The sequence below is a fragment of the Squalius cephalus genome (genome assembly GCF_949319135.1).
Source record: "Squalius cephalus genome assembly, chromosome: 23".
Lineage (NCBI taxonomy): Eukaryota > Metazoa > Chordata > Actinopteri > Cypriniformes > Leuciscidae > Squalius > Squalius cephalus.
The window spans coordinates 10,915,484-10,929,940 of record NC_137144.1 but is presented as its reverse complement, the minus strand read 5'-3'; the positions used below and the strand labels follow the sequence as shown (position 1 = coordinate 10,929,940).

At 38.2% G+C, this 14,457-nt stretch overlaps 1 protein-coding gene across 2 annotated transcripts in view; it reads left to right on the top strand.

Moving 5' to 3' along the window:
• The window catches only part of LOC307151803 (troponin I, fast skeletal muscle-like), a 181,469-nt gene that overhangs the window by 1,132 nt on the left and 165,880 nt on the right, over window positions 1-14,457 (top strand). Inside the window, exons 3-7 of one of the 2 annotated variants that reach the window (XM_079859973.1) lie at window positions 193-229; window positions 324-452; window positions 1,495-1,584; window positions 1,678-1,854; window positions 1,998-2,107. In XM_079859973.1, the coding sequence (XP_079716099.1) occupies window positions 193-229; window positions 324-452; window positions 1,495-1,584; window positions 1,678-1,854; window positions 1,998-2,087 (523 nt within the window). In that variant the 3' untranslated portion in view covers window positions 2,088-2,107. Of the gene's footprint in view, window positions 1-192; window positions 230-323; window positions 453-1,494; window positions 1,585-1,677; window positions 1,855-1,997; window positions 2,946-14,457 lie in introns of those variants that run through there. The other variant, XM_079859972.1, reaches the window with a different exon arrangement.

The following is a 14,457-nucleotide window of genomic DNA, read 5'->3' as shown; positions in this document are numbered from 1 at the left end:
TATTCTAATTCTGATTGCAGTGGATTCTTTATTGATTTAGAATAACGTTTTACATAGTGTAAAACCTTATAGACTACATATGTGTAAAGTTATGTTTGCTTTGAATAGAATAGCTTATAATAGAATCCCTTGCAGTTTGAGTAAGTACAGAGCTCCGTTTGATACTCATGGTGAACTTGTTTTCATAAACAGAAAAAAGATGACCTCCAGCCGTAGGCATCATTTGAAGGTTAGACAATTTTACTGTAATTTCATAAAACACATGTTTTTTTTTAAGTGTTTTGTAAAGCGTATTGTTTATTTCTCTTCCTCTAACCCCTCAGAGCCTGGTGCTCTCCATCGCTTTCAATCTGATGGAAGCTGAAGCCAAGCAGGTTATTGCTGATAAGGAGGCGTACATGAGTGAACACTGCCCTGCTCTGGATATGCCTGGATCCCAGCAAGAGCTGCAGGTTACCACGTTATTGCTAGTTTCACCAATAACACTGTACAAATTATATGATCAATAATTTATGACAACATATGTTTTTACATTGCTTTAACTCAATAAAATAAGTTAAGCAATTTTTTTATAAGTTATTCAAGATTCAACTAAGCCAGTTTAATGTAATTTAAGTTGAAATGACTTAAACATGCAACTGATTGTAGTTAAAAAATTACTGCAGCATTTTTTTTTTTAGTTTATGAATATTGTTATACAATATTTAAGCAATAATTATTCTGTATCATCATATCAATGGGATAACAGTTTTTGCAATATTACTGTATTAGTATTTTGTTTTATGTGTATATATATATCTTTTTTGACATGTTTTAGCTATCAAAAAACATTTTTTTTTTCAAACTGTATTTTTATAGCATTCATTAACCCTTTGTTAATGTTAGTTAAATGTATGCTCATGTTAGTTCACAGTGCATTAACTAATATTGACACAACTTTTGATATTAAAATGTTTTAGCAAATATTGGTATTAGTCTAGTATTTACTAGACTAAGAAATGGAGTTTTGTTTATTAAATAAAAGTATTGTTTATTGTTGGTTCATGTATATATATGACCACATATTATTATACTTTCATATATAATTAGATCAAATGTAATTTAGTAACCACATATTAATACATATTTATTAAATATAATTACTTAATTTTATATTAATATAATTGTTTATATATAAAAGTTGGTAACACTTTATTTCGATAGTCCCCTTTAGACATTCTGTTGACTATACATGTAAGTAATTTTGCAAGTACGTCAGCCTAACACCAAACAGTCTGCTAATGACAAAGTTACTTAGTAGAATGTCTAAAGCAGACCAGTGTAACCTAAAAGTTATATAAAGGTATATTGCATTCAATGTTCATGTTTTTAGGTGCTTTACTTGTGAACTGAAGCAATGACCACCATGCTCTACTGTTTGAGCTACAGGAAGGTTATAGAATGCTTACATCATTTTTGTATGTTTGATAATCAATATCATATATCATGTATCAGGAACTGTGCAAGAAGCTTCACCAACAGATCGACACCATTGATGAGGAGAGATACGACTTGGAGTCAAAGGTTTCCAAGGCAAACAAGGAGGTAAAGACCATGACACCTCAGTGATCATTTGATCAGTGATTCATCCATTTATTTGTTTTTCCAATTGTTATTTATTATTATATAATAATATAGATTGAGGATCTGAAGCTCAAGGTGGTCGACCTGATTGGCAAGTTCAAGAAACCCGCGTTGAAGAAAGTGCGCATGTCTGCCGATCAGATGCTTGGGGCTCTTCTGGGCTCCAAACACAAGGTCTCCATGGATCTGAGAGCCAACCTGAAACAAGTCAAGAAGGAGGTCAAAGAAGAGGTGGGTTGCAGATTCAGAAATGTTTCTTTCCTTTGTTTGGCCATGTTTCTAATTTTGTGGGAACATCTCCAAGTGTGATGTATTTGGGCTTTCTCCTCATCTCAGCACGTTGTATTCATGTCTGCTGTTTTTGCGTTCCACAGTCTGTAGAACAAGTTGGCGACTGGCGTAAGAACATTGAGGACAAGGCTGGTATGGACGGCAGGAAGAAGATGTTTGAGGGCGAGGCTTAAGATGTATCGTTTTTATTCTCCCATATGTCTTACATTTTCTCTGCCAAACATCTTTCTATCCTGTGAACCTCACGTTCAAATAAAAAGTATTTTTCCTGGACTATTTTGCACATTGTACATTGTCCGAGTGTTGAATGGCATGGCATTAAAGATTAGTGTATACATATATGCCTTTGTGTTTTTGCTCAGAGTTGCAGTTCTACTGAACAGCCAATAGCATTCGCATGTTCACTACTGTTCAAAGGTTTGGTGAAAGAAGACTATTATGCTCATCAAGACTGCATTTTATGATAAAAAATACATTTGTCAACATTTAAAATAAATGTTTTCTATTTGAATATATGTGACCCTGGATCACAAAACAAGTCGCACGGGTATATTTGTGGCAATAGCCAACAATACATTGTATGGGTCAAAATGATCGATTTTTCTTTTATGCCAAAAATCATTAGGATATTAAGTGAAGATCATGTTCCATAAAGATATTTTGTAAATTTCCTACTGTAAATATATAAAACATTTATTTTTGTGAGTGAATGCAGCACAATCGCGGACATAAATGAATCATCATACCAAATGAATAACTTTAAAGGCGATTTTCTCAATTTTTTTTGCACCCTCAGATTCCAGATTTTCAAATAGTTGTATCTCGGCCAAATATTGTCATATAACAAACCATACATCAATGGAAAGCTTATTTATTCAACTTTTAGATGATATATAAATCACAATTTCAAAAAATTTACCCATGTGATAGTTTTGTGGTCCAGGGTCACAAATGTTAAAATGTTCCTGTGATCAAAGCTGAATTTTCAGCATCATTACTCCAGACTTCAGTGTCACATGATCCTTCAGAAATCATTCGAATATGATGATTTGATGCTCAAAAAACATTTCTGATTATGATCAATGTTGAAAATGTCTTCATATTTTGTAGGAATGTTTCTTTGATTAAAAGAAATTTCAAAAGAACAGCATTTATTTGAAATGTATACATTATAAATGTTTTTGATTAATTTAATGCATCCTTGCTGAACAAAAGTATTAATTTCTTTCGAAAAATACAAACTTTTGAATGGTATTGTAGACCTCATGTAAACTTTGATACAATTGCCTACATAAAGCAGATATAATATTACATTTTTGTCTGCAGTATGTGTTTATTTGATGAAAGATCCTGAAAAGCATAAAGGAAGATTTAAACTCATTTTCATGTATTGAAAAATGACTGAATTATCAGAGTTATTATGGTATTATATGGTAATACAATGGTACATTTTCATATAAAATGCTACTAATCAATTACAGTATTCATGTACCATTTTATTTCCATGGTCCCTTGAGAATACCATGGTAATACCATTCTACCATGGCCCAAAAATAAAACATGTTAATTATCTGGTACATTTGTTATTTTTTCTTAGCTCATCCCGCTTTTGTAAAGATTAGTGAAAAAACTCTAACCATAGCGGTAACCTCGGGTTATTAATATGGAATTATGCTTCTTGTTAAACATAATCTGCTACCATAGTACTGTGATGGTATTAGATGATGGAATTTACATGCTTTAAACATGGAATGAAATTAAATGATCATGGTAAGGCTGGTAATGACTGTGTCCAATTACAGGCTATTAAATAATTTCTATGTCATCTTGAGGCCCCCTGGTTGAGAGCCACTGAATAATATAATATAATCTGATTAATATAAAAAAATATAATATAATACCCTGTTTATAAGTATGCTTTTGTTTTAGTATCATTAATGGGTGTATTATTATTGCAAATGACATTTTTCTGGGGTCCATTGTAAAACCCGAGACTTTTTAAGTATAACTTGCGGCAAATATTTAGATTTAAAAAATAAACTCTCCATCTCAAACATCCCAGCTGTTCTTACTTAGAATAATACGGGGTCTTGCCATTTCATTTTTCAAAAAGACAACAGAGGAACCCCCATCACTCTCACTATCCAAGACCCTGAGCCATTTCAGGCTCGCACTTTCACACCCAGCTCACCCACCAACATCTTCTGTTTCTGGATCCAGGGCACTCAACTCCCTCCATGTAAGGTCAGGGCGCTCTGTATTTAATAGCTTGAGTGGTCCGTGCATGCTCAGGGTCCTTCTTAAGTTTCTCCAAGGAGCTCAAGTGTTGAACTGCAAGGACTTGCTAAGAATATCTCCTGACCCTGCTGCACTAAATGCAAGAAGATGCCAAACTATGTCGAGGACACATCATTTCCAAGGGCACTTAGACAAGACACCCTGAAACCGAATACAAGGGTTATAACATTTGGAAAACTGCATGCCACCATGAGATCTGGTGTCCTTTGGGACCATTTAGGAGACTGAATTTCAGTTTAAACAACCACTTATGCATATTATAAGTATTGCTGTTATTCATTTTATTTGACCCCTCTGAATACTGCATTAGAATCAAATGCAAATGGTACGAATGGAAAGAGTTTTTATTGGCTAATGAGGTCCTGCTTCCAGGCACTCCTGTGACGCATTATTATGTCAGTAATGTCACGACCCATCTGCGGTCTCTGGCCCTTCACAGTCACATGAACTTATGAGAAACAGCTGCCTTTAACTGGCACATATAGGCAACACGCAGAATCCAGGGTTACACAGGACTATCACAGCTACTGCACTGAAGTTTTGCAGCGCTGTAGAATCTTAAGACCAGTTCACGCCAGACAATAACTATAAGGGTAAAGTTTAATAAGACACAGAGGTATGGAAGCCTAATTCTGCCACATGAGAGAAAAAAAATGCTTTGGTAAATCTGAGATATAAAAAGTCAAAATAATGACAAGTCTTACGATACAATTGTGACATACTAAGTCATAATTATGAACATTTTGACATAATTCACAACTCTTTATTTCATAATTACTACTTAGTATGTCAGAATTTCAAAAACTTAAAATTAAAAAGTCACAATGAGATGACATAATTATGACAAGGTCAAAATGATTATATAAAATGTCCTAATTACAACACAGTTGTCATTATGGCTTAGTATGTCGACTGGAAACACAACTGAGACTTATCTCATTTAGAAGTTTTGTTATAATTGTTACTTATCTCATAATTTCAACTTTTATCATTATTATGATTTTATCTCATAATTCTGACTTTGTAACTCTAATAATTTTGACTTCTTATTACAGTTATGACTTTACAGATCAGAATTTTGACTTTATATCTGAATTACGAGTCAGTGTTTCATACATTTGACTTTTTATGTCATAATTCTGACTTTTTATATAATAATGTAGAACTTTTGTCATATTTCTGACATCTCATAATTCTGACTTTATTTCATAACTTAACTTCATTTTATAATTATTACTTAGAATGTCAGAATTTCAACTTTTTAATCTATGATTCAGTGTCATAATTTTGATTAAGTCATAATTATGAAATAAAACGTCAATTATGAGATGTCATAATTATGACAAAAGGTCAAAATTATTATATAAAGTCATAATTAGGACAAACATGTACATAATTATAGGTCACAATTGTGACTGTTATAATCATTACTTCTCATAATTTCAAAGTTTTTCATTATTATGATTTTACCTCATAATTCAGACTTGATTAGAATTACCACTTTACAGCTCAGATTTGACTTATTTCTAACTTAAGAGTTATTAGTATGTCATAATTCTGACTTTTAATGTTCTAATGATGATTTCTCAAAGAATTATTATTTTTTTCTTATGTGGGCTTTCAAACAGGAATATATAGATAAATATAATACATATAGGAACTATATTGTTAGAATCACATTCAGAATTGTGTTTATTTGAAAGAATTAAAAGTGGAGTTTCATGTCAATCCTTGCATTATTCAACTGGTTTAAGTTGATATGGGATTTAGAAAGTATTGAGAGAGAGAGAGAGTAATTAGTACAATCATTTAATTACACTGTTCACAATGTAATTAGTAGCTTGTAATTAATTACTTTTTTAGAGTAACAAAATGTATTCAGGTTGATTCAGTCATCATATAGGCTTATGTTTTTTAATTTTTGACTATCACAACACATCTTGTTAGGTTACCTGGCAGCTTACAGCTTAGCAACCACATGTAATCAATGACTGAGAGGAGTTGTCTCACATTTATAACAGAAAATATAAAATGCAACTGTTTAAATTTCATATTTACACTTTAAGCCTTTCTTATACTTTCATATCTATAAGTAAATTTCATTACATAAGTGATTTTTTTTTCAATTAGTGTATATGTATATATAGAATTGTTTTGTTATTTACATTTTATTTGATTCATTTTTTAAAGAGAGAACAGGAATTTTGGAATGCAGACAGAATTGCAAATGTACAGTAGTGTGGTTTCAGTGACAGCGACCACTGTCAGACTCACTCACGGTCAACTCTACCACCATCTGGTCATTCATAACACAGACATCAGATCAGGAAATGTTCAAGACAGGATGTCATAAGAGTGGCAGAACAGACAGTTTAGGTTCTGTAATGTCAACACTGGTTTGTATATAAAACCAGAAACTGGAATCCAATGTGTCAGTGGCAAATACATGTTAAGATACAACTTGATTATTACAGATGCAGTTTCTCAAATCAAAAATATTATTTCTGCAGTCTTGAGTGTGCCATCATGCAGGCCATGAGAATGTCAACTTGTGTCTTGCTTGTGGATATTGCACTTGCTGGGAATCAAAAAATGGATCTTCTGTTCCCATGGAAAGTGGGATTATTACATCAGCAAAACAGGAATGTGCCTGGATCTCATCTGGTGTTTGTGTGTTTGGCCATTAGAGGGCAGATTAAGTCATGTCATATATTTGTGTGTTTTCGTTACCAAATATAGGAGTCAAAACAAGATTACAAATGACATATTTTAGCAAAAATAAAACAGAACAGGCATTAGTAACTAAATTTTTCCATTCCGGATGTATACATACTTGTGAAAAGGGAGTGTGATCACATTATTTTTTAAGATGTTTTTAACAAAACAAAACAAAAAAAATATAAAGATTTTTCTTCTCTTGTCTGAAGTTTTGATCCATTTTGAGAAAATATTTCTAGGTTGTTGTTAACATGAATGAGATGCTCATATAGCTAACAAGTAACAAATATTTTATCATGGCTGTGAGGTAACACTATAGTTATGAAATATCAATTCAATTAAAATGAATTCATTATTAAGAATTATAATTAATTATAAGCATCTATATATTTTTGAGATCTGAATTTATAAACAGCTTCAAAATAAATTGTATTCCTGGATATGAAAACAAACACGTTTGTTTCCTCAGACTGAGTCTCAGACTATAAATATATTTTACAGTTTAAACTGGGGCATAAAAAATGATAAACATTTGGGAACAAAAATGTGGGAATTCAAGTCCTTATTCAACAATTCCTTGAGCATTTGGGATCAGTTAGCATATTTCCAACTAGACAAGCAAACAGGTGAAAAACAGATAGCAAATTATTAGCAACTTACATATTTTACTAGATTGTTTCAAAATTCATATTTGAGGTACAAATATGTGTAAATTATGTTTTAGAGCAAAACATAATTAAGAGCACCTATGCTTGGCACCTTGCTGTAAAGAACTTGAACATGTATGTTTCTCGTCAAACCTCCCGAACCTGACAATGAAAATACCCAGCCTCCTGACCTTACATGCTCTCTTATTCTCTTAGAACTGACTCCATTTTTATTCTCACCAAAATTCTAGCTTTTTGAATTGCCAAGTTTCTTGCACAGGTTTGGCCTTGGCCTCGATCAGCAAGCAAATTGTTGTAAACATCCACTGACGTCAACAACCCCATTTGCACCTATTTGCCCTCTTGTAAGAAGTGAACCACATGGCATGTGATTACCCTATTAGAAAAAAAGTATCACCTCTGAGCTGTTATATCAGTCTATTGGAATGCACTGCACGCTGTTCCTATTCCCAAAACACAGCAGGGTTAACAACCTCTGGAAACTGAATTCCTCATACTGGGGACAGATTATTGGGGCATTAGTCTGTCAGCACATGATGATTTGCCTTTGTGCTGTAGAAACAAGCAACTAATCAAAACAGGTAGAATCATGAATGATATTCTGAGTCATATAACCTGATGTTAAGGTGAATAGGGCAAATTATTAATAACTGAATCATAAGAAAAAGAAAATAGTTGACTCTGATTTTCATTATCGATAAGTTTGCTGTGCATGGAAAACTACAGCTGTAGCAACGCTTTACTTTGGAAGAATTGTCAGACACAAACTCGGAATTTTGAGAAAAAAAAGAATGAATTGTGTGATATAAACTCAATTAAAAAGGTAATTGTGACTTTTTGAAACAATTATACTTTGGAGAGCGGTGTGCAGGTGATGATTGGAATAGTTCTTCTCACAGGAATGGAGACACACAGGAGAGACGAGACGATGGAGATTGAGACGCTGGAGACAATGGAGATGGAGACGCTGGAGATAATGAAGGTTTGTGATATCAAGGTAGTCCTCTACGCATAAACGAGACCGGACGGTGAACTGAGGAGAAGAGTGTGTCTTTATAGTCCTGGTGATGATTAGTGACGTCCGGTTCGTGAACGAATCATTCTTTTGAACCGGTTCTTTTTAGTGAACTGGTCGAACCAGTACACTAAATCAGACTGAATAGTTCGAAACAGTTCGTGTCTTGCGTCAGCACTGATCCACAACTACTCACTTTGGGACATGCCTGACAGTCCCTCTGACTCGAAATAAGCCAATATCCCGAAAGTTCACTGAACTGAGACATGTTGTGCTGAGAGAAGTGATGAGCACGGGCAGCTGATACTGAGCATGCACGTACTCCCGAACGTACAGGTACAGCGGTTTTTGGATCACCAGTACAGAACCGAGAACTGTTTCTTTCGGACACGTACAGAGAACCGATGCGCTGATGAGTTGACCATGCGTGCAATATTTTCAGGGGGATGAAATTCATGTTTCTAAGTATTTTGTTGAACATCAATAAGTGTAACAAAATAAAACGTTGGAAACATGTTTATCACATAATTACTGTATTTTCACTGTATTATCTTAAAGATTGGAAACACAATGAATGGATTGTAAAACTAAACAATTATTATTATATTAAAACATTATTTTCAGGAACAGATAATTTAATTTCTAAGTTGATTTGACGTAAACTCTTGCCAAGGTTTTAAGGGTGCAAAGTAAATGTTTATAATGTGTTAATCAAAACATTACATATTAAACATACTGGAGACATGCATCGACTTTTTAGTTTTGTCGACTATAGGCTATATTCAGGTTTCAGCAGTTCTCAGCTCAGCGCACGTATACTGCTACAGCTGTTCTCTGATCACCAGTACAGAACCGAGAACTGTTTCTATCGGACACCTTCAATACGGAGAACCGTTGAGCTGGAGATACTGAGCATGCGTGATAGCACCATCTCTAAACCGAACTTTCTTTCGGCCAAGCGCATGCTGTGCTGATACATGAGCACAGGTGAACCGAGGACTTAAATGAGGGGCCGAATTCGGCGAAATGTAAGTTTATTTAATAACAAATAAAATAAAATTGATGAAGACCAGTTTATTCACTTTATAGGCTATCGTTTAGACATGTAAAACATCCGTGTTTGCACATCGCCTGTACAGGGTTCATTTGCAAACTTAAAGGGTTCTTGTTCCGCAACTTGCTTATTAGACAATAGACAGCTGAGCACATGGAAACACAGCCAATGAGAGCTCTCACTGACTGAGTGTTCACACATCATGACATGAAAGCATGCTGTCGAAGATAAACATGAGCCATGTGCTACACAGAACACAACATAAAAGTTCACGGCCGATGACAAACAGGAGCTGCATGCTACACAAAATACAACAATACACAGACAAAAGAGCCTACTGCCCAAGGGAAACTCGAAACTACATGCTCACACAGACCAGACGATAGGAGTTTCAGAGTTCTTTCACCAAACCAATAATAAAACCCGACCGAAGTGGCAGAACCCTGATAACTTCTGTTCATAATGTCTGTCTCGAAATCTTTTATATTATGAAACTGTATATGAATTGCAAAATTATACAAATATATTCAACATGGTTCCATATATTTGTAACATATCTTTTAATTCAAGTTATGGACATGTACCTACAGTGTTGCAGTGCAGTGCACATCAGGGATGGACTGACTTCATAGTCAGAGTATTCCTTTAACACATAGTTGTGTTATTCTTGGAGACTCTAATGAGATTGTAGCTCAAGCTGATGGCATGGGCTCTGGTTTTCACTCCATTTTAAAAGGCTATAAATTTGTTCAGCAGCTTTGTCCAAACAAGCTGGAATTTATGGAAAAATAGAGAGCAGTGAATGTGTCATGATATTGGCCCACAAAATCTGAACATAAGGGCCATGATGCATTTTAGGAAGGAGAGATTCTGAAGTGGCCTCAAGCAAGGAGTAACCCCAGTAACCCAGCTTAACCCCAGGTTGCTCCTGTTTGATTGCCCAATAATAAAAATATACAGAAGTTAAGTGCCAGGTCTTCAAGCATCAGAGAATCTTCATCTCCTGGGGTAAAAAAACATGGCAGTAATGATATGAAGTTTTTGCATGGCATTGATCCATAAATTGCTGGCATCAAAACTCACTGATGTAATTGTATCAAACCTGTTTTACAATTGTAAATTTACAGCTGAAAAAAATTCTGAAGAATTCTGCCCTAATTCTCTATGTTATATCAATACAACTCTCAGCTCACTAATATATAATTTTAGTGAAAACAGAATCCCCCAAATTTGTCCATTAAATAAGGCAATATTTAAACCAATAAATATACACTCAGCTAAAGGATTATTAGGAACACCATACTAATACTGTGTTTGACCACCTTTCGCCTTCAGAACTGCCTTAATTCTACGTGGCATTGATTCAACAAGGTGCTGAAAGCATTCTTTAGAAATGTTGGCCCATATTGATAGGATAGCATCTTGCAGTTGATGGAGATTTGTGGGATGCACATCCAGGGCACGAAACTCCCGTTCCACCACATCCCAAAGATGCTCTATTGGGTTGAGATCTGGTGACTGTGGGGGCCATTTTAGTGCAGTGAACTCATTGTCATGTTCAAGAAACCAATTTGAAATGATTCGAGCTTAGTGACATGGTGCATTATCCTGCTGGAAGTAGCCATCAGAGGATGGGTACATGGTGGTCATAAAGGGATGGACATGGTCAGAAACAATGCTCAGGTAGGCCGTAGCATTTAAACGATGCCCAATTGGCACTAAGGGGCCTAAAGTGTGCCAAGAAAACATCCCCCACCCCATTACACCACCACCACCAGCCTGCACAGTGGTAACAAGGCATGATGGATCCATGTTCTCATTCTGTTTACGCCAAATTCTGACTCTACCATCTGAATGTCTCAACAGAAATCGAGACTCATCAGACCAGGCAACATTTTTCCAGTCTTCAACTGTCCAATTTTGGTGAGCTCATGCAAATCGTAGCCTCTTTTTCCTATTTGTAGTGGAGATGAGTGGTACCCGGTGGGGTCTTCTGCTGTTGTAGCCCATCCGCCTCAAGGTTGTGCGTGTTGTGGCTTCACAAATGCTTTGCTGCATACCTCGGTTGTAACGAGTGGTTATTTCAGTCAAAGTTGCTCTTCTATCAGCTTGAATCAGTCGGCCCATTCTCCTCTGACCTCTAGCATCAACAAGGCATTTTCGCCCACAGGACTGCCGCATACTGGATGTTTTTCCCTTTTCACACCATTCTTTGTAAACCCTAGAAATGGTTGTGCGTGAAAATCCCAGTAACTGAGCAGATTGTGAAATACTCAGACCGGCCCGTCTGGCACCAACAACCATGCCATGCTCAAAATTGCTTAAATCACCTTTCTTTCCCATTCTGACATTCAGTTTGGAGTTCAGGAGATTGTCTTGACCAGGACCACACCCCTAAATGCATTGAAGCAACTGCCATGTGATAGGTTGATTAGATAATTGCATTAATGAGAAATTGAACAGGTGTTCCTAATAATCCTTTAGGTGAGTGTATATAATAAATATAATTATCAAGAGTTTAGATACTTTTTCCAAATTATTGTTAATTTTTATTTCTGCTGAGAAACATCTCGGTTACGTATGGTAAACCTTGTTCCCCAAGGAGGGAATGGAGACGTTCGTCAGAGATGAACTGACGGATGGGGATCTCGCTGAGAGACCAATCCACTTCGAGTGTAAACTAAACGAACCAATGCACATTGGCGCGAGCATAAAATGAGTCGCATCTTTGTTTTTCCGCTGAGGAGCCGGACGTTTGACTCGGCCGTACAGCGGAAGCTCAGCAACTGTGGCAACGGGACGTACGTCTCCGTTCCCTCCTTGGGGAACGAGGGTTACCAAATGCAACCGAGACATTCCCCTTCGTCAGTCACTCTCTACGTATGTCAGAGATGAACTGACGGATGTGGATATCCACCAACATGCCACTGCTGCTGGCCCTTCCAGTGCTCCGCTTGAGTTTCCTGGCCTAACCGCAGTGTTGGGCAGAAAGTTGGAGCTCTAAGCAGAGAAGGTCTGTCCGCAAGACCCACTCAATGTGACTTATTGGATAACACTGGGAAAGCGTGCCCTTGGAGAAGGGGACGCTGCGGAAGCCACAGTTTCGTTGACCGAAAATGCTTGCAGGTCCCCTACCCTCTTGATGGAAGCCAGAGCAGTCAGGAGCAGTCTTCAGTGACAGGATATTTAGCTCAGCTGACTCCAGTAGTTCAAAGGGAGGTCTCTGCAGTGTGCTGAGCACCAGAGACAGGTCCCAAGAGGGTATTCAGTCTCCTCGCTCCCCCCAGGAACTTGACGATCAGGTCATGCTTTCTAACGACTTACTTTCAACTGCATTGTGATGTGCGGCGATAGCGGCAACATATACTTTGAGGGTGGAGGGAGACAGCCTTCGCTCCAACCCATCTTGCAGGAAAGAAAGCACGACTCTGATCGGACATCTTCGGGGGTCTTCCCGGTGGAAGCCAGCGCTTTGGCCTGGTAGACCTGCAGGAGCGCCATGGCATGCAGGGCAGAGGCAGCTTCTCCACAGGCTGAGTAAGCCTTGTCCGCGAGAGCGGACGAGAACTTACACGCCCGGGAGGGGAGAGGCGGATTACCCCACCAGGAGGTAGCGGTCTTGGGACACAGCTGCATCGCCACAGACCGCCCCACCGGGGGGATCTCCACACACCCCTTAGCTGCTCCGCCATCGAGGGTAGTGAAAAAGGTGCCGTCCATGCTCTGGTAACCTTATCATGCACTTCCGGAAAGAAAGGCACTGGGGCGGGGCGCTGAGAACCAACACGGGCCGCCCCAAGATACCAATCGTCCAGCCGCGAAGGTTCGTGACACGGTTGCGGCGGCCCGGGAAAGCATAGCCATGAGCTCTGGATCTGGCACGGGCAACACTGACACACCCGAAGGGGGCAGCGCAGCCGAATCTTCATCCCCAGAGGACATTAGCTCACCCTCCGATGCAACGACTGACATTTGATCAACCGGTGGAGCTCCAAAAGAAAAGACTGGCACCGCCATGGACGGGCCAGCGCACTCTCTTGGAGGTTCCGCAGTTTGGGGCGTTAAAGAGGAGTGAGGGGCCCAAGGAGGTTGACTCGGCGGGTTAACTCTCACTGTGATCCTCAGGTCACCAAGGTTTTTATCCCAAGTAGGCTTCTTCTGGTCAGAAGAAGCACTAGATAGGGGAATAAGCAAAGGGGCTCCAGCCCTTTCGAGGTATTGGAGTCTCGACCGTAACGCCCCGATGGTCATGTTCCCGCAATGGGAACATGAGTCATCCATGAACACAATTTCAGCGTGCCTATAGCCCAAGCATGTGATACAGCGATCATGGCCGTCAGCCGGAGTCAAACATTGACCGTATCCAGAAACACACGTTCTGAATGACATCTTGAAAAAGACACAGGGTCAGATCGTGTTAGCTCTTTTAGGAAGTTGCTCTCTCTGGTGCTGAAGCGCTCAGGGAGATGGCCGCGGCTACACAACAGGGCGATAGTGCAAGCCTGTGTGAGCACTCTCTCTCTTAGAACGGAACATCCAAAACCAACAGCTGAATAAACAGTAATCTCATTGAAGGCGCACACTCTCGGAGAGATCGCAACCACCACTGCTTGCACTGCTTGCCAAAGAGAACTCTTCCAGCAAACACTCAGAAATCGATCCTTGTAGAGCAGGAACGTCTCGGTTGCGTTTGGTAACCCTCATACCCCAAGGAAGGAACGGAGACGTACGTCCCGTCGCCACAGTTGCTGAGCTTCCGCTGTACAGCCGAGTCACACGTCCGGCTCCTC